This window comes from Trematomus bernacchii, unplaced genomic scaffold (assembly GCF_902827165.1).
Source record: "Trematomus bernacchii unplaced genomic scaffold, fTreBer1.1, whole genome shotgun sequence".
Classification (NCBI taxonomy): Eukaryota; Metazoa; Chordata; class Actinopteri; order Perciformes; family Nototheniidae; genus Trematomus; species Trematomus bernacchii.
Genome location: NW_022988050.1, coordinates 12,348,844 through 12,373,777, shown reverse-complemented (window position 1 = coordinate 12,373,777; position 24,934 = coordinate 12,348,844). Strand labels below are relative to the sequence as shown.

At 40.7% G+C, this 24,934-nt stretch overlaps 1 protein-coding gene across 1 annotated transcript; it reads left to right on the top strand.

Annotated features, from left to right (window-relative positions):
* The first annotated feature begins 6,193 nt into the window (after positions 1 to 6,193).
* col1a1b (collagen, type I, alpha 1b) lies at positions 6,194 to 24,481 on the top strand. The gene is made up of 51 exons (XM_034119664.1): positions 6,194 to 6,424; positions 7,968 to 8,156; positions 8,672 to 8,697; positions 8,892 to 8,921; positions 9,736 to 9,828; positions 10,343 to 10,414; positions 10,522 to 10,566; positions 10,767 to 10,820; positions 11,176 to 11,229; positions 11,454 to 11,507; positions 11,626 to 11,679; positions 11,778 to 11,831; positions 11,945 to 11,989; positions 12,108 to 12,161; positions 12,257 to 12,301; positions 12,457 to 12,510; positions 13,643 to 13,741; positions 13,831 to 13,875; positions 13,961 to 14,059; positions 14,170 to 14,223; positions 14,312 to 14,419; positions 14,675 to 14,728; positions 15,142 to 15,240; positions 15,591 to 15,644; positions 15,772 to 15,870; positions 16,058 to 16,111; positions 16,226 to 16,279; positions 16,371 to 16,424; positions 16,543 to 16,596; positions 16,793 to 16,837; positions 16,925 to 17,023; positions 17,615 to 17,722; positions 18,236 to 18,343; positions 18,530 to 18,583; positions 18,706 to 18,759; positions 18,877 to 18,984; positions 19,158 to 19,211; positions 19,302 to 19,355; positions 19,443 to 19,604; positions 19,711 to 19,818; positions 20,187 to 20,294; positions 20,407 to 20,460; positions 20,560 to 20,667; positions 20,765 to 20,818; positions 20,937 to 21,044; positions 21,179 to 21,232; positions 21,862 to 21,969; positions 22,064 to 22,346; positions 22,439 to 22,629; positions 22,743 to 22,985; positions 23,217 to 24,481. Exons 1-51 carry the CDS (start codon positions 6,343 to 6,345, stop codon positions 23,361 to 23,363), a joined length of 4,344 nt encoding a protein of 1,447 aa, XP_033975555.1. The 5' UTR covers positions 6,194 to 6,342; the 3' UTR covers positions 23,364 to 24,481.
* The last annotated feature ends 453 nt before the right edge of the window (positions 24,482 to 24,934 follow it).

Sequence of the window (24,934 nt, the reverse complement as noted above, 5' to 3'; positions counted from 1 at the left end):
GTGGTACCGTGATGGTAGCTTTATGTTTTTAGATTTTTGCACCCCACCATTTTCTCTCACGCCTTAAAGGGGAGGTGATGTGTTATGATGGGTGGAGCTCATGAGAGGCTGGATTTGTTAGGGAGTCCAGCTCTAGTTTTAACAGTGGACATTATTTCAATAGTTTGGCATCCATTTACCCTTAAATTGTTTTAAGGAATTCCTTTACCGTGATACTTTTAAGGAATTCCTTTACCGTGATACTTTTGATATGTGGCTTTGCCAAAATCTAACAACATCCACTTCCACTATCTGACTAGAAACTTTTTTGTTTATTGTTAAAAACAATTGAATTCAGGAAAAAATAAGTGACCCTACAAACGTAATGGAGAATGCTGTTTCATTGTGACTTCATTCCCCCACATGAACCTCAATTAAACAACAACTTGATTTTGATGTCACATTTAAAACATATATACAGTGGCATAAGTTCCAGCAGCCAATCTTCTGCTATTGCAGGAAATTACTGTCATGAATGTAAATGACTGCTGTAGAGGTGAGAGTGGCTCAGGCGTCATGCACCAACCCCAACCTCCAGACTAAAAAGACATAAGTCGGGCCTTTTATGAGATGATTGCAGTTCACATAGGGCTCTGCCTGAAGAAACATTCAGAAGTGAACTAAAATCTTCACCCTGTAATTGAGCATTCGCCCATTACGCCGCGTGGAAGTCTCTCTCTTTTTTTTCTTCCAACTGATGCTACTGCTTTGAATGAACTTGAAATGTCTGGCCCAGAGCAGGAGGTTTATTTTCACAGAGGCGACTGCTGTAGTCACACTAGTTATTTACTCGTCTGTACACGTACACGGCAGACAGTGAATGATCTCTGCTGGAGATCTGAAGTTTAGCAAGGAAGTTGACTTATATCAGGTTTATTAAATGAGTGGCAGTGCCATGTCATGACTTTATTTTAAAGATTTTTTTTTGTGGTTTTCCTTTTTATAGTTTCATCACAATAGAAATGCAGACATGCCATAGTTAGGGAGATTGAGGGGCAGAGGAAGGGGAATTACATGCAATAACGGTCCATAGATGGGATTGAAGTGTAGGTTTCACAGAATGGGATGCATCTTAATCACTGGGGTACCAGGACACCCCAATGAAAAGTTTATTTTTTAGGGATCTATGTTATTACAACAATAGTTTAATTTGAAAACATTTAAAGGTAGGGTAGGTAAGTTTGAGAAACCAGCTCGAGATCGCTAGAATTTGAAAATACACAGCCGGAAAAAATCTGCCACTTCCTTAAAGAGCCCCTCCTCCAACACACACGAACGCGCACATGACCAATGAGGGCACGAGATAAGTCTGTGCACAGATGGAAGGCTGACAGGCAGGTAGGCCATCCAGTTATTTTAGCCGGGCCGGCTAAAATGATTGGTCGTGCTTTTTACAGTACTACGGCTTCCACAGATGACATTTTTTTATGGATTTTTTGTCAAAGCACTTAAGATATTCATTGCTATCGGGATGTTAAGAGCATTCCATGGAATATAACAAAAAGTGTATCTCGAGCCGGTTTCTCAAACTTACCTACCCCACCTTTAACATAGTGTGTGAATTCTCTGAACTGATACAGTGTTTTGACACCATACAACTTTACTTACAGAATGTTTTCTGTCCTGCTAGATGCGACTGAAATCTCAAATGTGTTATGTCTTTTGTGTGTTTAACATTTCAAAGTTTGGGGTTATTCTCATACTTTTAGAGTAAAGTTATTCTGCTTTAAAAAAAAGAAATTAATTTTACCATGATACTAAAGATACATTTATCATTTTGGAAAACTGTTAAAGATAAACATTATTACAGTTTTGTACATCTGAAAACAGCCATTTAGAATTTAAAGACACACTGATTTTACTTGTGATACTGTACAATTTTCCTCATCATACCCTGTAATCTGTCTGAGGCAGGTGGGACTACAATGGGCTTCTATAGGCAAACAAAGCAGGAAGACCCATCATTGAAAATCATTTAAATCAAAATGGCCTGGAATAAGGTTCAACAGCAAGTGATAGTAGCCTTATCGCGAAAAGGCTGCAACATTGTGTGTTAAAGTGACATTATAGTTTTAAAAAAATAAAGAAATAATAACTGCACCTAAGATGCACATAAGATGAAAGGAAATGAGCCTTCAGTCACCAAGTGATATAAAGAAGTGAGAGGGAGAGAGAGGGTTTGGCTTTGTTAAAAGTTTGGAGCAGCAGAGGCTCAGAGACTTACAAGTAGAAACACGTGGACAAGGCCAGGCAGATGCAACGTGTTGCTGGCTACAGCTCAGAGGCTTGCTCGGGAATGCACAGTTCTGGCCTTTTTAGTTACTGTGCAAGCACTGCCTGATCTTAATGCTGCATGTAAATCTATTGGTGCATAAGAAGTCTCCTCGAAACTTTGAGGTTTACTGCCGATTACCCTCTCATAAGTATTTGGTCATGAATGCTTCTCCCAGGTGGGGCTGTCAGGTTTCATTGTAGAAAACAGTAACTCTATTCTCAATAAGAGGACAAAGGTTGTGAACATTTTGCAGCAATGACTGTAAAGGCACCTTTCCCCAGATCCCATTATATCTCATGCTCACATACAAGCTGCATAGAGAGAAACCAGCAAAATGTCATTGTAAACAAGAATACTGTCAACAAAGATCTTCTGATGCTGCCAAATAAAACTGAATTTGTAGTCTGCAAAGCTTGCTGGTTCCACTTCATTATTTATGAACAGTTTATTTTCTTGCACAAATAATTTTCTAGAAATTACCCAAACTGGTGATGCCAAACATTGTGGATTATTTCTCTTAAGTAAAGAAACCTGAAAGTTATTGATGTGTTTTTGCTCAAATATGCAAAATATCTTGCAGTCAGAAAACATGTAGCTTCAAGCTAAAGTGGTCTGATATTTGAATGCAACTGAAAAGCTTTAAACTCCTTCTGAGCGCTTCCACCCAAACCACCAGTCTGAACTCTGAGAGACTCGCCACAAAAAAATATATTATAGATTGCAGCAGCTCCAAACACCAGAAAATTACCAGTTCTATTTAAACACTGTCCTGTGAGCTTCGGCTTGATTTCAGTCATGGAAAGTCACTGAGTAAGTACTGCTCAAAAGACTGATTCATCTTGTGATCAAAGATTTATTTTAACTGCACAAGAGAATAAAACCAAAAGTTATTTTATTGTGTGAGGAAAGGTTGTTTTTTTTAGGTTAAAATCACAGAGACACAGCACAGGCACAAGTCTTATCACACAGTTTCCTCTTAGACAAACAACAGGACCCTGTGAAACAGGACTTCCCTATTTTCATATACTTCAAAACACTAGGAAACCTGTGATAACTCTATAACTTTAACAACCCTTTTTACCGTTTCATAGCTCTTTTTCTTATCCAAAGTCACTGAAATGGGTGTGTCTTATTTGAAGGTGCACTTGTGGCAGTTTAAATCACTTTATTGCTGCATTGTGCATGTACTGCAAATCATGGCTTAAAAGAATCTCTTTCACTGCATCACTGCAACAGCCATCATTGCCACACATTTATCAAACAATTGCCAAATTAAGACATCCATCAGGGTTCTTCTTTTCAATTAAAAGTCACAAAAATACATAAAAAGCCTTACATTTGAAAGGAAGTAAGAAGAAACTGTTTGACAAAAATCTCTTATAATTAAAATAATAAGTTGTTGCTCCAGCAGTGTGATATTTTAATTTTCCAATATCAGAAATGATTAGCATCCCCATGCTCAGAAAAGGTACTGTTCTTTCAGGCTACACAAGTGCATTGTTTGCATGTACTATAACAGCAGAAAATAGATAGAACATAAGGAAAGAGTCACTGAAATGGACATGGACAGCTGTCAGTCTGTTTGGCAGGTGTTTGAAGAGACAATCAGCTTTTTATAAGAAAAGGAACAGATGTAAAATAAAACCTGTTTGCAAACAAAGTAAATAACCAGACAAAAATCCCCAGCAAACTATTCATTTTCCCTAATTGAAGAATAAAGCCTCTATTTGGATGAACAAATGTTTGAAAAATAATTCATGGATTATAAGAATTGCACCAATAGTTTTTGGAATTAGTTTTATGTATACGTTTTGTGATATTTTGTGGAGCTTTTCTTTCATTTAGTAATAATTTGGGAAACCTCCTTCCACTCATTGTTAGTATAGTGATGATTCATACTAGCTAACACGAAGCTAGTATGTAGCGAGTAGCCTACCTTGTATAATTGTGTTTTTTTTTTTTTTTTAAAGGGTTATCTATCAAAAATAATATATATAATGGTTGTATATTTTCTTCCAGATAGTTCACGCTTTGTCTTGTTATTTAGTTATGACTATTTGTATAAATGTTCTGTTGGTTTTTGATTCTTAATTTAACCTGCTAGCACGAAGTATCCTAGCTTGCAAATAGCTAAGAAATGTTACAATAAACATCAGAGTTAGTTTTGAAGATTCTTTAGGATATTCTAGGAAGATTTACAATCATAAGTCTTGGTTGTTTGGGAAAACTTGATTCTTCCTATTTCTATTTCCAAAATGACCTACTAGACAATTATGTAGCATTGTAAGCTGTAGCATGTAGCTAGTAGACAATTGTACCTAGGCCTACTACTTTTGTTGTTTTTTTTCCCATTGTATCTCTACTTTTTCTCAAAATTGTTTCAGATTTGTGTTGTTTGATTGTTATGGCCCTTTCATACATATTCAGTTATCTTGTCAATGATCCAGTTTGTACGAAACAGCCTAGCTAACACACTGTATTTCCATTTTTTGACAAATCACAGGACAGTCATGGGGCCGTACATTAATTTCAAGATATTGTAAATTCATGATCACGGGTAGAGTTCAAACTGTAATATTGCTATACACCCTTTGTTTTCTCTTACTCAAAATGGATACGATGTCATTTCAGAACAATCCCCTGAACCTTACCAACAAAGAAATGGCTATTCTACAATTGGATTATTTCCACTACTGGATCATAAGCCTAACATGCTTTTTTGCTCTCGATAAATGTCTGCTACTGTGAACAAGACAGTTTGAATGTCACAAAAGAAGAAGACAATAGCAGATAGCAATTGAAAGGTCAAACTGGGCCATACTGTAGTTGTAGAAGCTGCAACGTGTCCACAGTTCAACCAGACTGCTTTGTGGATCTGCCACATTTTCTTCTCTCCCTCCTCCCTCCCTTTCTCAACCATCATGGGTTGGAACTTGGCCATGCCTCTTTTGGAAATGGTGGATTTTGGTGGACAGGTTGTTGTACATAATCTGGATTACTGTTTACTTTTTTTAAAACTAAAATGGAAACCCCTATTTTAGTAGACTTAATAACATTTGTTTGAAAAATGGTAGAGAAAGGGTTGGGATGCATAATGAGTTCATTTTAATTTCATGCTTTTTCTTTAAATAAATAAAAAACTGGGTACAATGTGTGCATGTGTACATTTGCAACGTTGTGCAGTTCCTTGCAGGTGCTTGATAATGTTCATACCTATAACAACACAACTAAGACTCGCAAGAATCTTTAAGGGAATACATCTCCTAAAATATTATACAGAGAAAATAGTTAGTTAGTTAGTTAGTTAGTTGGTTAGATACATCTTCAAATGAACTTGGTTATGTTAAGATCTGCATCAGGTTTGCACTTCGTGCGTAAATTGCGCACTTAAGACATCATTCGAATCCTATTAATTCTTCTGTAAATAAAGTGAGCCCTTGCCATCTTAAAAGATGGACATTTAAAGCAAAAATATTGCTGTACAACTGAAAATCGATCCAGTCTTCAGCTGCCTAGCATATCCGTAATACATTGAGGCCCTAATGAAGTGTAAACTGCAAAACCATCCAGTGTCCAGACAATAAAGTCAGCTCAGCGACACAATGTCTCAGCCGAAAAGACAAAACACCCCAAACAAAAGCCTCAATTAGGAAAGTCCACGAAGAAGCAGGAGATGATGAAAACACGTCTGAACGGCGGTGAGCCGGCGCGTAAATGGTGAGTGTCCTGATCATCCACGTTTTAGCTGAAACGTGAACTTGTTTGACATGTTTTAAGACGGCCCCTCTCTCTGATGAAGGAGGGACTCTTGACTTGAACATGTACAAGTTATCTGGTGGCCCAGGACCTCCCCAAAAGTTGCTGGCATATAAAAGCCAAGCTAACTCATTTGTTTAGGCAGTAGGGAGTTTCTGCTAGGGTCTGGATTGGAGTTACACGCACGGACCCTACCTTGTATGAGTGGTGTCTGAGGAGAAAAAAAGGATTCCCCCTCTATCTCAAAGAATCTACATGTCTAATATTTAGACATGTTCAGCTTTGTGGATATTCGGTTAGCGCTGTTGCTGAGCGCAACAGTGCTTTTGGCGAGAGGACAAGGCGAGGATGATAGTGAGTATCACTTTCCAACATTGATTTGAGTTGTGTTGTGACTGTGGCACCCGGAGGGATGTGGAGAGCCCGCAAGGATGCTTGAACTGAACGCCCTCTGAGTAATACCCAACTCCAGTGTGCAGAGATTGTGAAAGTTGTTACACAGTGAGGCGCGCTTTGGGGAGATTTGGAACTTTTATATAACTTTTCTTTTATTGATTGCTGCTCTCGCTGACGTGCAGATACATGCTCGCTTATTTGTTGGAGCGCAAAACCTTAGAGGATCAGCTGCATTATCTCTGATGCGCAATGACAGGACATAACGTTCAAAGAGAGTTGAAGAAGAGCAGAAGCTTCATCAATTACAAAAATGGCATATACATTTGAGGGAATCTTAAATTGCATTTAGTTTGTAAAGTAGTTTAAGAAAAAAAATGCATCCCAGTTCACAGAGATCTGCCAAAGTATGTAGATTCTACCACTTGGATCATTTGTTGTAGTTTTAACATCAAGCATTAAAAGTGAGTAGATAACGTTTAATTGGAAACCAAACCTGGTAGAGACTTTTTTGCTGTTTGAAGGTTAACCTTTTGCACTACTGCTCCATAACAGAGTCCCACTGAAATAAATAACATGTTTTTCCAAGTTCTTTCACAAAAATGGTTTGGTTCGTTGAAAAAAAGGACAATGGAAAAAATTGCCTCATTCTGACGTGGACAGTGAAAAAAAGTCTAGACGTCAATTAATCACCAATGCAGGGGCAGGGTGCGGAAGATCTGGTTTTGTAGTTAAACAGCGCCACTCAGTGGCGAACAGTGGAACTGTGCATCCATCCTCCAAACCTCGGTCCTCCACCTCCAAGGCCCAACCACATCCAACAGCCTGAAATGTGATTAGGCAAAATGTAGCTTTCCACTCAGTATTTGAGGAGAAAATCTTGTGCTGAATCTGATCAGTAATGTTTGAAAGCACTTTAGCAACATTGGTTTTAATGCAACACTAAGGCCTGTATTCTTACTTTTACAAGGCCCAAAACCACTTAAACTTCAGTGCTGTTATACTCATTAAGAAGCTATATTTATGCTCTCAAATCAATCACTGGACACCACATTTTCTTTCTGTTTACCTCATTAAAAGCCTTTTCCTATGACTTAACAGAGGATTAATCTTGCAAAAATGACACATGTTGAATAATGGAATACACATTTTTTACAGAGTTGCTGTAAGGAAAGGCCAGAGCTTTAAGTTACAGTCTCCAATTAAAAAACCAATACCGGTCAGCATGGCTAAACAATTATTATCCCATATCATTATAACTATAATAATATGATGTTTGAAGGCAGGCTCTGGTGTCTGATACAACCCTTTTGGGGCACATCTGTCTGCCATATAATCCACGACTGTGCAGGTGTAGCCAAGGCGCAAATAAATCTTACTAGTACATTGTGCACATCTCAGTTTACCAATGCCATACTTAATTTGGGAAATGTATTGGACACAATTTTGCTTACTTTGTCTCTTGTATAATCTTACCAAACTCACTGTGGCCTTCTCCCTTCAGGCTCATTTGGCAGCTGCAAATTAGAAGGACAGTTGTACAACGACAAGGATGTATGGAAACCAGAGCCCTGCCAGATCTGCGTCTGTGACAGTGGCAACGTCATGTGCGACGAGGTGATCTGTGAGGACACATCCGAGTGCGCCGATCCCATCATCCCTGATGGAGAGTGCTGCCCCATCTGCCCCGATGGTACTTCACCTTCATCCTCCTCAACAATTTATTTGGTTAATTTGCTTTTTGGCGCCACCTAGTGCCTCCCTCCTCATCTCTGCCAACTGCTGGAAATGAGGCCCTAAGCCTGCCTGCTCTTTTTTTGAGGATTTTGATTCAGAAAAGAATCGCTTTGGATTTTACCTTTTGTGCATTTAATTTGCAATATGTATTCCTTTAACGGTGGATTTTACCTGCTCTGTCGAGAAATCTGGCAATGTAAATGTAATTTACATTCACGCCTTGCTGTGCAGTGTCACTGCAGGATGAATCAAAGGTCAAATCACCTGAAACAACATTTAAATCTCCCACCAGAGAGCATATCTTGAATCAAATGCTTTTGTTTCAGTGATTTTATCAAATGCTGTATTCATGCTGTCCAGCCTGGACCTTAAACATTTACAATATTTTGGGAATGTTAAAAGGTTTGAGTGTATCTCTTTTGAATATTCAAGAGCTGTTGACATTTTTATTTTTCTCTGTTGGTTCTGTAGATACCGAGGAGCCAACTCCACCTGAGGTATTTGTCCCTTTAACTTTTTATTTAAAAAATATGTCATTATAGTCTCAGACCCATATTTCACATTGGCATCTGTTTGGAGATGCTGGCATTGGTCAGTTTAGCTTGTCATTTGTGTTCTAGATGCTCTTGTTCTTTACAGCCTGGATGAAACATTGCAGCATAGCCTAATTCCCCTTTCTCTATTTCCACAGACAGGAAGAGTTGGTCCCAATGGAGACGCGGTAGGTTCTATTTCACTCCCACATTGCAAAACACACCTGTGTTTTCTAGAGTTGCTTATATTTCACAGATTGACAAACTGATTTTGCACAAGAAAACATAGTCATAATTGATATTCTTGATTATGATTGTTAGATGAATTTGACTCAATCTGAATGGATCTGTTTCCTTGTTGTTTAGGTAATTGTGTTGTATTATATTGGCTTATTCAGTACAAATCATGCATCATTGCTGCATGTGGATGATAAGGTTGATCAATCACTTAAATGTTAAAATAAACACACATTATAATATATGTTTTCTCACTGATTCCCAACAAACAAATAGCTGTTAAAGTTTTCTATGACGTAATTGCCAGTGATGACCTTTAATAAATAGGTCACAAGGTCAACAGGTCATCAGAAGTTGAAAGGTCACACAACAGAAACTGCATTGAGTTGTATTAAATAATGGAAATAGTAATTATTTTTATTGCATACAACTACAACATAGTAAAATAAACATAAACACATTTAAAACCTTTTTGATGGATGATTGAAAATCGGAATTTTATTTTCAAGGTAACAGCGAAACGATTATCGTTATCTGAAAATTAGACTTAACAGATATTTTAACAAATCACAAGATTGACATTATAGAATGTGCAACAGTTTTAATTCTCAATATAGATAATTATTTCTTAGAAATGACAGATCTATTTTGGTTGGTCTATGAAATAAATAATTTTCTCCTAGGCAGGTTGATAATTAATTACATTTAAGCAAAAGGATAATAAAGATGATTGCTTACTGACTGTGACTCCCTCTCTTTCTACAGGGTCCAGTTGGTCATCCTGGCAACGATGGACTTGATGGACAGCCTGGTCTTCCCGGCCCTCCCGGCCCCCCTGGCCCCCCTGGCCTTGGCGGAGTAAGTGTCTCCATGTCACAACAGCTAGGAAGTCTCAGATTGCGTTTTAAAGATGACTCGATTCTGTTTACAAATGAGATACCGTTTAAAACATACTCATGTAGTCTATCGGTTTCTCTCCAAAGCTCTCCTTTTCATGCTGTGATCCGTTATTTCTGTATGAGTTCCACCAATGATTTTTAATCAGCAGGGATGTCTATGTGCTTGAAAGCAACATCTCCTCCATGTTTGTTTCAGCACAGGGAGTGCAGACAGCTCCTTGATCCTAAGGTTTAAATGGACAATGACTTGTGTAGAACTCACCACTTTAGCGTTAATACCATTTTTTAAATGTTAAAATGCACCTGCTATAGGATCAAAATGTGTTTTCTCTGATAAATCCATACTCGTCTGCTAAAATAGGAATATTTATAGTGCATGTGATTCAAAGTAACTTTTCCGGTGTGACGTTTTTGTGCTACATTACTTCCAAAGCTCACAGACTAATTTCTCTCCTTCTCTTCTCCCCTTACAGAACTTTTCTCCTCAGATGAGCTACGTTGACCACTCCAAATCCAGCGGCGGCCCACCTGTCCCTGGCCCAATGGTATGAAGGCTCTTTTTCAATGGACTTCCCTAAATCTAATCGAATCTCCTTTTTGGACAAAATATTTAAAATAATCTAATGACATTTTATCTCATCTTTATCAACAGGGTCCTATGGGTGCTCGTGGTCCTGCTGGATCCCCTGGATCCTCTGTAAGTGTTCCTTTATCAGTTCAGATGATCATTTTGACAATATACTTCCTAATATTGCATTATCTCTAGGCATTAACCTGGCTTATTACTAGCATTCAGTTTTTCTCAGATCAGATATGTGACACTGCATCTAAGATGAATATGTAAACCTGATTTAAAGAAGACGTTTGGTTAATGATGTTGTTTTTGTTGTCCTCCAGGGTCCTCAGGGTTTCAATGGTCACTCCGGAGAGCCCGGTGAGCCCGGAGCTTCTGTGAGTACACAAAATGTCATACAAATATAATCCTCTTGATTTGAACTCTGTCTCCTTTAATGGTGCACAACACATTTCATCAGTTTTAAGCTGAATGGGGTGACCCAGAAATCAGCAGGACCGTTTATAAATGACACGTATCATAGATTCCCTTAACATGTTACTTCCTGTGTTCCACTTCCTGTTGTATTCACTGACCCACTGACACACATTTGCACACATCAATTTTCCTCGGCGAAAAGTCCTCCCTCAGCCCTTCTTCTTTCTCCTTAATGACATAAAGAATATTTATACACTCACTTGAAATAGTTAGCATTTATTTGGTGCTAATCCAGTCATTCCTTGTGGTTTTCAGGGTGCAATGGGTCCTCGTGGTCCCGCCGGACCCCTTGGAAAGAATGGAGATGATGTAAGTGATTTAGTGATTTCTAAATCCCTTTCTTTTGTGCAGTTATATTCAGGTATAACCAAATGAAAGACATATAACTGGTTCTTGTCACTTGTCATTTTGCTATATGTCAAAAATACAACTTTGTCATTTATTAATGTCGAAAAGAGACCTTCATAGACAATTAGAGATGATACATCCACACAATGATGAGCTCTAACCTGCTTTCGCTAATTCTTCAACAGGGTGAGCCCGGCAAAGCTGGTCGCCCCGGTGAGCGTGGAGCCGCTGGCCCTCAGGTGAGCAGAGAGAAATGAACACTCCATTAGCATTATATTTAAGTTATCCTCCATGTTACAGTTGCATGTTGTTTCTAAAACGTACCTTTGAACATATCTCTTGTTTTTCCTCTTCCAGGGTGCTCGTGGATTCCCCGGAACCCCCGGACTCCCCGGCATCAAGGGACACAGAGTGAGTTTGGAAGGACATTAAAACCAAATAAATATAAAACATAAAAATTGGAATAAGTCACAATAAGAGTGACTAACCCTGATTGATGTTGTGTGCAGGGATTCAGCGGTCTGGATGGAGCTAAGGGAGACGCTGGACCCGCTGGCCCCAAGGTGAGAGAGCAGGACCTGCAGAAACTCACTTCAGCTTAGGACATTTTATCATAAATTAAAACACAAGATACAATTATCTCATTGCTCATTCTTCCTTCTGTATTTGTCTACAGGGAGAGGGTGGTTTAGCTGGTGAGAACGGTATCGCCGGCGCCATGGTAAGTTTTTTTCTCATGTCAATCAATGTATAGACAAATACATCACTTTCATCTGTTTCATATGTACAGAAAATAGTTAAATTGTCATGCTAATGTTGTTGTTTTTTGTCTTTTCTAGGGCGCTCGTGGTCTTCCTGGTGAGAGAGGTCGCCCTGGAGCTCCTGGCCCATCTGTAAGCAACGCTATCCCGGTCATGCTGTTATAGTATTTGATACACAATTTGAATAACTTAGATCTAATCTCCTCCTTCTTCCCCCTCTTCTACAGGGTGCTCGTGGTAACGATGGCAACAATGGCGGTGCTGGTCCCCCTGTAAGTATTATTTGTAATTCTACTTGGAAAGGTCATGTCACCCATGTAAAACTTTGTGGTGACATCACAGCCAAGTGCTATATTGAAGGTTGTCATGCACTCCTCTGTAATAATCACTCCATCAAATTAACAGTCTTTGTGTCTTTGTTTTTCAGGGACCTACCGGACCTGCTGGTTCTCCTGGTTTCCCCGGTGGTGCTGGTGCTAAGGTAAAAGAATACATTTTTTATACATAATAAGATTGACCTTAAACACAGGCAGTCTCGTAGACCTGCTAGGTGTAAGGCCCTTGGAGTAGCTTTAACTTTAAAATAGCAGCTATTGCTAGGTCCTTCAGGCAGGGACACTATTTACCCCATCATCCCCTCATCTCAGCTGTTTCAATAATCCCTTATCTCTATTAGTAGGAAAACAATGGACATTAAAAACCTGTATGGATTACGCACTGTCTCCCCACTTGTGCTGTAAAATATGTTAGTTTCTGGTGTTTATTAAATGCTAATTCCACATGTAAACAAACAATTATACTCTCCATTCTACATCCATTACCAAGCTGGGTCATGGATGATTAAAACATGTGGCCTCATACTCGATAGGCCAGGTGAACGCTGTAGCCACCAGATGGCATCAGTAGCTCGCTAATGGCTGCATAGCTCTTCCCTGTTGCCATCAGTGAAGGAGCTATTACAATATCCTGCAAATGACACCTATTGTGAAGTCACACACACACACACACACCTGGGTTATTTTCAGAATTCACTTGGCTATGACAAAAGAAGATTCAAAGCACTCTGTTGACACATGCAATACACCAATCTCAGATTAGTGTGGCACCTTTTTATACTTTGCTTAAAATTTAAAAAAGAACTGTATTATTTTGAAGGTATGGCACACTTATGGCTGACATCCACCAAGGCCATGCATACTGTCTATTGAAGGTTTATTATAGTAAAACATAGGTTGCGTATATACCCTATGATTCCGAAATACTCCAAAATATTTCGGGTTCCTCCATTAATCAATCTACATGCTTTCTTGAAAATTGAACTGGTGGTTTTTCCATAATTCTGCTTATAAACAAACTAACAAACTGAAACACCACTTCTTTGGCGGAGGTAATTATTTCCAACTAGGGTAAACAAACTAGAACAATAGACCATTTTATAGGCTTTTTACTTCATTTAACTAACTCTATATGTAATCAAAGGTATATTTAATCCAAACTATTATGTTGTTGGCAAGCCAAGATGGATTACTTGTTTATGATTTACAATTGATTAATTAGGAGACTTACAATATTCGAGATGCAGACTTCTGAGACATTGTTGCTCTCCTCCATAGGGAGAGACTGGCCCTGCTGGAGGTCGTGGAAATGAGGGACCCCAGGGAGCCCGTGGTGAGGCTGGTAACCCCGGACCTTCTGGACCCGCTGGAGCTGCTGTGAGTGGATAAACTGGACTTTCATTTACACAATATCCAATAAAAGTACAGCCAAATCAGTGCTTAACACGTTTGATCTCTTTCGACAGGGTTCCGCCGGATCTGATGGTTCCGCTGGTGCTAAGGGTTCTCCTGTAAGTATCATACTCACCAGTCACATTCATGCTGCTTGTATCCTGCACATCGAATGTTCTGACACCCCTTATCTTTGATCCCTAGGGTGCTGGTGGTATCGCTGGTGCTCCTGGTTTCCCCGGCTCTCGTGGTCCTGCTGGATCTCAGGGTGCTCTCGGTGCCCCCGGTCCCAAGGGTAACAACGTGAGTAGACGATTGATTGTGTGAACTTTGGTATCAACACACACTTACGGGCCACAATATTCTTAATAAGACATTTCTCTGACTTAAAATGTGTGTGTTTCTTCCAACAGGGTGACCACGGTCTTTCTGGTGCTAAGGGAGAGCCTGGTTCCAAGGGAGAGTCTGTAAGTTCCCAAATACACACCATTAATAAACCATTCAGGGCGATTATTAGAAAATAAGTGTATCTAATGGGCTTACTTTCTTTTCCAGGGCCCCGCTGGAGTTCAGGGACTTCCTGGCGCCTCTGGTGAGGATGGCAAGAAAGGAGGACGTGGAGAGCCCGGTGGTGCTGGAGCCCGTGGACCCAATGGAGAGCGCGTATGTTACTTCCTCTTACACATAAACCTCTGTAGTGGCATCAAGGAGAGAAACACACTTTCTAACGTATCCATTTGCCATTGTATGATAATGCACTCATGTTAGTGAAGCAACAATACAAACCTGTTATCAGTGTTTTTAGAATGCCTTCTTTATGTTTTACAGTATGTTAAATTCCCAGGGGGATTCACCCCAGAAGTTTGAGCATTTACACCACGGTAACTGACGTGTTCGATGTGTCTGTTTGCTCCTTAGGGTGGCCCTGGTGCTCGCGGTTTCCCTGGTGCTGATGGAGGTGCTGGTGGCAAGGTGAGTCCCACAAAATAATTCCTCAAAAATGTCAGGAATACGTTTGACAAACTTGGTTCTGGCTTAACTTGCTTATCACTGACATAAGCGCAGATTTATTTGTATTAGTTGTTGACTCATTATGCTCGTAAACAAACATTTTATTCCATGACTAATGTAAGACGATGACAAAACAGCAAAACTATAATCAAACACTAACAGTGGTAAAAAAAAAAAGCGGACTAAAATGTAAAAAAAAAACTATACCTATACTGATGTATCTTATTTTTCTTCAATGCAGCAATTCAGTTAAAGTTTGAATAGTATACAAAATCAAATGCCTTGACAGTTATCCAACTAACACTATGACTGAATCAGTAAACTGGAGATAACTTAGCTCACAAACTCATGACTCTTCCCCATCTGTATTACAGGGAGGCCCCGGTGAGCGTGGTCCCAATGGCCCAGCTGGAGGTCAGGGAGCCACCGGTGAGTCTGGTATCTCCGGTGCTGGTGGCGCACCTGGATCCAAGGTGAGTTCTGCCAAATGTTCCTTCAGGTGTAACATTTCTGTTAGGATCTCTGTAAGGAGACACACTACAGGCAAGAAAAAGAAGTAACTTATTGTCATCACTATTTAAATTCTCCAGAAGATTAGTCATATTACGACAACTATTGCAAGTAGTAGTATTGCAATGAAGCATTATCTAATATCAAATCTTGATGAATATACCCAACCCAAATAGACTTGAGGGTTTTAAAACATCATTTTGCCTGTAGTGTCTCGCATGAATCCTTTGGCTAAATATATAGCAAATTGAAATTCTCTCAGTATATGACTGAGCTTTGTCTTCATACTCACTGAACGGCCTTCTCTCTGCAGGGTATGACTGGTAGCCCCGGAACCCCCGGCTCTGATGGCAAAGGTGGACCTGCTGTAAGTATTGGCTTAATAGTAGAACAAGTATCTAATACATGGAGAAGAACTGCAGCTTGTTAACGATCTATTAAGACATTATAGCGGAGTGTTTTTGAGTATTCTCCTGTCTTCTGATGATCTTCAGGGTGCCCCCGGCCAAGATGGAGGCTCTGGACCTGCTGGTGGTTCTGGATCCCGTGGACAGCCCGGAGTTATGGGATTCCCCGGACCCAAGGGAGTCACTGTGAGTTAACGGACCCTTCGTATTGTTAAAGAGAGAAAACTCAAATATCAGATAAGGAAGAAATTGGTGATATCTACTTTAATGTGTGTGTTTTTTAACCCATGACAGTAAAATCTAACAGGAAGTTGTGATGCATAACCCCTGTCATTTAGCAGATGTAAGATTGGCTTGTGTTCTTTTTTAACAGGGTGAGAACGGTAAGGGCGGTGAGAGAGGAGGCGTTGGAGCCACTGGCGCTCTTGTAAGTACTTGTATATTTTTAATACAAATCAAACTCTACTGGAGTTAAATATGAAAATAAAGGTGCAACATGAAAGCAGTTAGTAATTGTTTTGGGTGATGTTTTTGTTCACAGGGTGCTCCTGGCAAAGATGGTGATGTTGGTGCTCCTGGACCTTCTGGTATTTCTGTATGTATCCCGTCTTTTAAACTTAATTTAGACAAAAAAAAGGTAATTGTTTGTATGTTTCTCACCATTGGCTTTGCTTCTTTCTATTCAGGGACCTGCTGGAGAGAAGGGAGAGCAGGGCCCCAACGGACCCCCCGGATTCCAGGTAGGTTTGAGCATTTCAGCATCCCAAGCGCTGACTTTAAATCAATGCTAAATCTCTGATTTGTGGCTAAAATTAACTTGTTTAACCTTAAAATCCTTAACCTTTCCTCCTTTTGCAGGGTCTTCCCGGACCCCAAGGTGCTACTGGTGAGACTGGCAAGCCTGGTGATCAGGTAAGAGTCATAATGCCTGAATCTCTGTAGTGTCCTTACTTGATTCTGCTTCTAAGGTTGCCATGCATGTACACACATATAGTCAGATGTAAAGCACATAGAAACTTTAGAATCTTCAAGATTTCAATTCCTTGTCCATTGTCATTTCCCAGTGTCATGTGGGAGGTTCATTAACTAAATGTTCTCTTTTGTTCAGGGTGGTCTTGGTGAGGCTGGACCCAACGGCCCATCTGGACCAAGAGTGAGTACATTCATCCATGAGAAAGACGCAGCTACTCTGGTCTTTATAGAAACTGGTGATGACCAATGTGTCCCTTCTCTCCTTTAGGGTGACAGAGGTTTCCCCGGTGAGCGCGGTGTCCCTGGCGGTGCTGGCCCAATGGGAGGCCGTGGTTCTCCTGGCCCCTCTGGTAACGATGGAGCCAAGGTACAGTAAAACAAAAAATCAAATTATGAGATGTATTGTACTGGTATAATGAGTGGGGTACTGTTTTCTCATATGGGTCATTCAGACTCAGCTGTGATCAAAGATATGATTAAATGTGGTCCGGTTTATGTGGCTTTCGTATGTTCAGCACTTTTCATATCCATATTGATACACATTTATAGCTGAGATTAATTCATTTTCTAGCACATACACATGTACTAACTGACATTAGAATGGAATACTGTTTTCTTTTCTTTTATATTGCGCACTACATCTTACCTACACTCTAATGTGCTCATCTATTTACATTTAAGGGATATATTTACTGTTCAACCCAGACCTCCTATTAATGTTGCTTTCAATCACTCAAAATCTGAAAAAGCAGCCTTCTGGTAGGGTAGAATCTAAAAAGCATCACAAGACCTAGTGCTAAGAGGAAAATCAAATCCATCCTTTCGTTTTCTTAGCTTAACTGACGTAAAATCATACGCACATTCACCTGTTGTCCACTTTGCATTGCACATTGGAGTGGTGGGCCTGCATCTGATGAATATAATTGATAACAATGTGTATATTCCTGTGTGTGTGCAGGGAGAGCCTGGTGCTGGTGGTGTCCCCGGCGGTAAGGGATCCCCCGGTATGCAGGGAATGCCCGGTGAGCGCGGTGCTTCTGGTTTGCCCGGTGTCAAGGGAGAGAGAGTAAGTATCCCACCTGTCCTGTTTGTCTCTTAAAAAACTGTAAAATCTATATTAACTTAAGGAAATGATTTGTATTATGACAAAAGCTAATAGGAAACAACTTAATTCACTTGTCATTGTAGTTTTTCAGAGCTTGACGGAGGGTAACATTACACTTATTGTGTTAAATTCAGTTATTTTGTCTGATATATAGTTGATTGTTCAAGCTTTGATTATCCTAGAGAGGGGTTCATATGGTTGACCCTGCTTTTCTAAGCAATTGTATTTCACAATATTTTCCCATGCCTAACTTGATCAAGTATTAGGTATTTTCTTGTAAGTGAATGCAGCTGTCCCAGTGTTACATTTCCCTGATAAATAGTCAAAAGTGGGTAAAAGGATGAAATCAAGGAAGGAAATTAATTGATCAGCCAAATAAATGGTAGTAACAGAGTAGTTACATCTCTGGGTTTTTGTAACTATCATTAATAAAGACATAATCACAGGTGGCATTAATACACTTTTTCTCTTCAGGGTGATGGTGGAGTCAAGGGAGCTGATGGTGGTGCCGGAAAAGACGGCATGCGCGGTTTGAATGGTGCTATTGGAGTTCCTGGACCCCCTGGTGCTCAGGGTGAGAAGGTGAGACCCGGTTTGAACTTATTTAAATCATATTGATTCAAGTTCATTTTCTTTTATTGATTATTTTTCTCTTATCATCTCCTCATAATATCACATATGAATACTATATTATGTGGGGTCTATTTTTATACATGATAAAAGTGTTAAGGATGCTGACCTGACCTTCTTCTTCTCCTCTGGTTGCAGGGTGAGGGTGGCGCTGTTGGAACTTCTGGACCCACCGGTATTCGTGGTGCCTCTGTAAGTACACAAACACAAGATAACATTTATATTATTAGATTTGTATCCTACTACACAATGGAGGAAACTCATTGCAAACTTGGATGCAATAATAACTTGAAATGTCCTCTTTCCTTTACCAGGGCGAGCGTGGAGAGACTGGACCTTCTGGACCCGCTGGATTTGCTGGAGCTCCTGTAAGAATCACACATTATATTTGACATCCAAACTGATATTGTTCTACAAATACAGCACAATTTGAGATTAAAGCTGGCTCGTGTCATAGTGTTTCTTCTCTTTCCCTCCGACCTCAGGGTGCTGATGGTCAGCCTGGTTCCAAGGGAGAGAGTGGTGACTCTGGACCCAAGGGAGAAGGTGGTGCTCCTGGACCCTCTGGACCCATCGGTGGTTCTGGACCTCAGGTATGTCAAACAAATGCCTACTGTGGAGAAATCAGAGAAAACAATCAGTCACAATTTCAATAGTTGAAGTTCATATCTTCTATTCCATTTTCGATTTTATGAATGGAAATCTTTTTAACATTTATTCCTAGACCTTATATTAAATGTTCTTTATTGTTGTATTATGTCAACAGGGACCTTCTGGACCCTCTGGACCTAAAGGTGCTCGTGGTGGTGCTGGACCCCCTGTAAGTGTCCCATCCACATTACATTTGTTAGATTTACATGTGCGATAATGAAAGTGATTTTTAACCTCTGCTGTCTCATTGTGTGTGTAGGGTGCTACTGGTTTCCCCGGAGCTTCCGGCAGAGTTGGACCCCCTGGCCCCTCTGTAGGTTTCACATAATCAACATATCCATTAGTCTGTTTGTATATCACCTACATCATTCACTGACCTGAATTTTCTGCATGTCTCCAGGGAGTTGGTGGCCCCCCTGGACCCCTCGGACCCGTTGGCAAAGAGGGAGCAAGAGGAGGACGTGGTGAGTCCGGCCTCGCTGGTCGCCCCGGTGAGATTGGAGGTGCTGGACCCCAAGGACTTTCTGGGGAGAAGGGATCTCCTGGCTCTGATGGACCCTCTGTAAGTTATCTGCAATAAATGTTCTTTTAACAGCCTAAAATGGACTACAGTGATTTTTTTCCTCCACTATGTGTCTGCTAACTGAGCACCGTGTCTTCCTGCGCAGGGAGCCCCTGGTATCCCCGGACCAGGAGGTGTTGTTGGAGAGAAAGGTATTGTCGGTTCCTCTGGACAGCGTGGAGAGCGTGGTGCCTTTGGTCCGGCCGGAGCTGTTGTAAGTATTCACAATCACCAGAGTGCTAAATAAGCAAAAATATCTATAAAATATATTCTTTCTTATCCAATTAGAGCTAAGATATATAAAGACCTAACCTTGGAAACTGGGATATGACATGTTTTCTATTATCTGTAGTAATGATAATCAATAATGTCAGTAATTATTAGTTGTAGCCCTATTTCTCGACCAAGAAGATATAATATTGGATAGATTTTCAAATGAAACATTAATTATAATTACAATAATTTTGTGATAGCCATCAATAGTGTTTCTAATAATTGGACACTAGGTGGATTATTCCTAAAGCTCTCCTCAGAGCTTTCACCTGCATGAAGAGAACTAACCCTAACCCTGTTTTTCTGTAGGGCGAGCCCGGAAATCAGGGACCTGCTGGTGCTTTTGGTGCGCGTGGAACCCCCGGACCTGCTGGACCCCCTGGTCTGTCTGGTCCTACCGGAGAAGCTGGACGTGAGGTACGATGACGCAGCAGGGTCTCACCTACAGATTCACATATTCCTTGTTGGTTAGTGACACCTGTAATACCTGATGAATGTTTAAATGACCATCCTTGCTGCTCTTCCACAGGGATCTGCCGGTAACGATGGTGCCTCTGGTCGCGATGGAGCTGGTGGCCCCAAGGTAACCCACCCCCTCAGGATTCACTTCCATCATTCTCAACCCTCTGATGTGACCTTCTTGGCTGCTTTCATTGTCTAACTGGAGATATGCTTCCTATAGGGAGACCGTGGAGAGTCTGGTACGTCTGGACCCCCAGGACCCCCTGGTGCTCCAGGAGCCCCCGGAGTGGTCGGCGCCTCTGGAAAGTCTGGTGGCCGTGGAGAGTCTGTAAGTCTCCTTCCTGCTCATTTCGAATATTTATAACAAAACTGGCTTTGAAGAAAACGTTTAATCTGATTTTTTTCTACACTCTCTTCTCTCTCAGGGCCCCGCTGGTAATGCCGGCCCTGCTGGCCCTGCTGGTGTCCGTGGCCCCGCTGTATGTACATCTTCACATTACAAGCATAATTTATAAACATTGATTTGAGATATTGCTCCGACTCATAGGCGTATAAAACCTGAAAAGAGCCATGTTGACCTCCTGTTCTTCCATATAGGGCCCTGCTGGTGCAAGGGGAGACAGAGGAGAGGCTGGTGAGGCTGGAGACAGAGGACACAAGGGACACAGAGGATTCACCGGAATGCAGGGTCTTCCCGGCACCTCCGTGAGTGACAGTTTATTAGTGTACACAAGACTGCATCAAACTAATCTAAACTTTTCTCCTTTTTATATTCAAACATTCTTTCCTGAAATGCAAAAGTAGTAATATCTGATACTCACATCTTCTTCTGCCTCTAGGGAGGATCTGGAGAGAGAGGACCTTCCGGTGTTTCTGGACCTGCTGGACCCAGAGTAAGTAGACCTGCAGAAGAAAAAAAACAACAACATAAAAAGCAAAGTCACAACCAATGGGGAACTTGGAGAATTTGCCAGGAGAAGTCTTGTTTTAGCATTTGTCAGTTGTAAAAACCAAACACTTCTAAAAACAACAACATTAAAACCATTTGCAGGACTTTATGTGTTATAATAACTTCCAATTACTTGACTCATTTGGCAGTTTTACACATCAAAACTGTTAGGAACTTTTAGGACTTAATGATATATGTATTGTTTTATTTAGCCTTAGCTCTTAGTCCTATTGAGATCCAAGATAGACTTGGCCAACAACACAGTTTTTTTAATAATTAAAACACATATATCTGAGTTATAGTAATCAGATAAGACATTTGCACAGATAGCCTTGACTCAATATATTTCACCAGTGTTGAACTCATTCAGGGTTGCTATATTTTTAAGTTCAAGCTCAGTCTGCAGGTTGTTCTATGCAGTTGGTGGAAAAAATCTAAGAAAGTATTTCCCCCCCAATTTGTCAGTACAACACATCACCGTAATCAATGACAGGTAGACATCACCAGTTTGACAAAAAAAAACGTGTAGATGTTTTCTTCTCATTAAGTGATCATGCTGCTCTTGTTCCATAGGGACCCTCTGGATCTAACGGCTCCCCCGGTAAGGAGGGCGTCCACGGCGGGGCCGGACCCATCGGACCCCCTGGACCTCGTGGTCGCAATGGAGAGATGGGACCTTCCGTAAGTTGCTCTACCATCTTTGTTATAAGCAAATACATTCAGACACTCTGAATATGAATCTGCAGTTTGTAAACCTCCTTGTGTCTTCGTACAGGGTTCTCCAGGACCTGCCGGAGCCCCTGGACCCCCCGGACCTTCCGGCGGTGGAGGCAACTTCAACAGCTATCCTCGTCAGGAGAAGGGACCCGATCCCCTCCGCGGCGGCCACTACCGCGCTGATGACCCCAACATGATGCGCGATCGCGACATGGAGGTTGACACTACCCTCAAGACCCTGACCCAGAAGGTCGAGAAGATCCAAAGCCCCGACGGTACCCAGAAGAGCCCAGTCCGCATGTGCCGTGACTTGAAGATGGCCCACCCCGAATGGAAGAGCGGTGAGTGCAGATCAGAGCCTGATTCAGCTTGTGGAGATGGATAATAGGGATGAGCTCAGATTTAAACCGCTTTGTATGTTCTTCTGTTACAGACATGTTCTGGGTTGACCCCAACCAGGGATCCCCTCTTGATGCTATCAAGGTCCACTGCAACATGGAGACTGGCGAGACTTGCGTCTACCCCAGCGAGTCCAGCATCCCCATGAAGAACTGGTACCTCAGCAAGAACATCAGAGAGAAGAAGCACGTCTGGTTCAGCGAGTCCATGACTGGCGGATCCCAGGTAAGAAGTTGCAGAATTCAGAATCATCCTTGTGAACTGATCAGACCATTGGATATGTATTTAAGTCAGAGTCATTTAAACCAATGCACCCTTCTCCTTCCTTCGCCACGCAGTTCCAGTATGGCAGCGATGGAGCTGATACCGAGGATGTCAACATCCAGATGACCTTCATGCGCCTGATGTCCAACCAGGCATCTCAGAACATGACATACCACTGCAAGAACAGCATTGCCTACATGGACTCCGCCACCGGCAACCTGAAGAAGGCCCTCCTTCTCCAGGGAACCAACGACGTTGAGATCAGAGCCGAGGGCAACAGCCGCTTCACATACACCGTCAGCGAGGATGGCTGCACGGTAAGTTTGTTCAGGAGCTTGCATTTAGAATCAGAAACATCCACAGTAGATTTTGCACAGTGTTATTTCAAAACAGTGTTGTTACAGTATTAACTAGTGAAATAGCAACTAGCAACAATATTAGACTGTAAACAAGTTTATATAGCACACACAATTATGAAAATGAATATGTAAAATCATCCTTTAGAGACGCAGTTTTTGATTTGTCCTCCTTGTCCTTCTTCTCTACAGTCACACACTGGCACATGGGGCAAGACAGTCATCGACTACAAGACATCAAAAACATCTCGCCTGCCCATCATTGACATTGCTCCTATGGATGTTGGTGCACCTGATCAGGAATTTGGCGTCGAAGTTGGCCCCGTCTGCTTCTTGTAAAAAGAAAGAAATATGGACATGACATTGTTGTTTTTTTTCTAGCAGTCATCTCTAAATCCCTTTTCCTATGCATTCAAAACTCATTCGGCTGCCATTGGCCCACATGCTTTAAAACCACTCTACTGAAGACCATGTTTGTGTTTTTACAATCATGAGAAGTTTTTGGGACTGCTACTTCAACCAAAACCGACCACAAGGACACTTTAAAGATAATCTTTTGTTTCCACTGGCAACAAGAAAATAATATATGCTTGTGTAAAATGTCCCCCTGGAGATTGAGAAAAAAAAAAAGATCCACACACGCAATGAAACACAGGTGACTTTTGCCATTTTCTACCGCTGCGGAAGGACATTGAAAACAACAAGTGATGTGTACCATTTTTCTGGTGTTAAATAAATTGTAAAAAGTGTGAAGTGTCTTTTTGTATTAAATTCTTAAAAGAAGCTCAGACAAAGACCAGCAAAAGAGCAAAAAGCTCACCTTCATTGCAAAACGTAGATGGCTACCTCAAAAACAAGAAATCACCACCGTATTTTTTCTTAAATGAAAAGGGAATATTTTACACAAGTTTATTGTGGGGAAATCAAAAAAACATTCAAAGGTGCTATGACCATTTCATTGAGGTCCAGATATTGGTGTTTGATGGTGAATCTCTCGCTGTCATACTGTAATTATTGCCACTAATGCCTGCAGAACCTCCGGTGCTAAATTGACTCATGTCTTGTTGTCTCTGCAGTGCAATTGTTTTCTTCTTAAGTGTTCTGAAAAGGTGATCACTGCAGATGTAATGCATGCAATCATGTCTTTGTAGATAAAAAGCAAGTGACTAAGTGGTTAAATATCATTCCCCCTGCACATTTGTTCAGTGTTGATCCTTCTGTCTGTTTGCCCACTGTGGAAAACTCCTCTTCACAAAAAAAAAAAAACAGCACACATCTCCCACCCTGTTGTTTATGTTGTTTGTTGATGTCTTTCGCGAAGGGTTTCTTAAAAAATAATTTGAAGCAGACCCACTTTCATGGTTTAAAATAGAGATTCTGTACTTATTTTGTACATGTATAATAAATTGAGATGTTTTTAATTATTTTGGGTGCTGAAATAAAGCATGTGAAGTGGTCTACTCAGTGGCTGAGTTTTCACTGTCCTGATTTGCAACTGTTGTGAAACTAAAATCAGGTGTTCAGATTTTGGGTAATAATTAATACACTTAAGCTGCATTGCACATTCTGTAGTTGGAAACACATCAAAAAAACAATTAAAATAGGGTTCAGGATCAACTGTTCCACTACAGTTGCACTGAGTACATTGCTATTAAGCAGCAGTGAAAACAACACCAATATATAATAATCCAACCTGGCTTTTTCTTATCAATACACATACATTCGCTGCTGATTTGAATCAGAATATATTTAGAAATTTGAGCTAAAACAGTATAAAATGAAAGTGTTAACAAGACACGTATCCATTGCATTAAATATCACTTTACATGTTTTGATTTCCCCCCCCAAAAAATAGGGAATTTGCATGAAATTGACAAGGGAGGACATGTTTGTTGAACCAAAAATATTCC

Excerpts from the sequence above, each read along its gene's own strand:
- col1a1b (XM_034119664.1), top strand. The coding sequence starts at position 6,343 with ATGTTCAGCTTTGTGGATATTCGGTTAGCGCTGTTGCTGAGCGCAACA. Across the intron at positions 10,567-10,766 it reads CTGGATCCCCTGGATCCTCT|GGTCCTCAGGGTTTCAATGG; the intron begins GTAAGTGTTCCT and ends GTTGTCCTCCAG. Across the intron at positions 16,425-16,542 it reads ACGGACCCCCCGGATTCCAG|GGTCTTCCCGGACCCCAAGG; the intron begins GTAGGTTTGAGC and ends CTCCTTTTGCAG.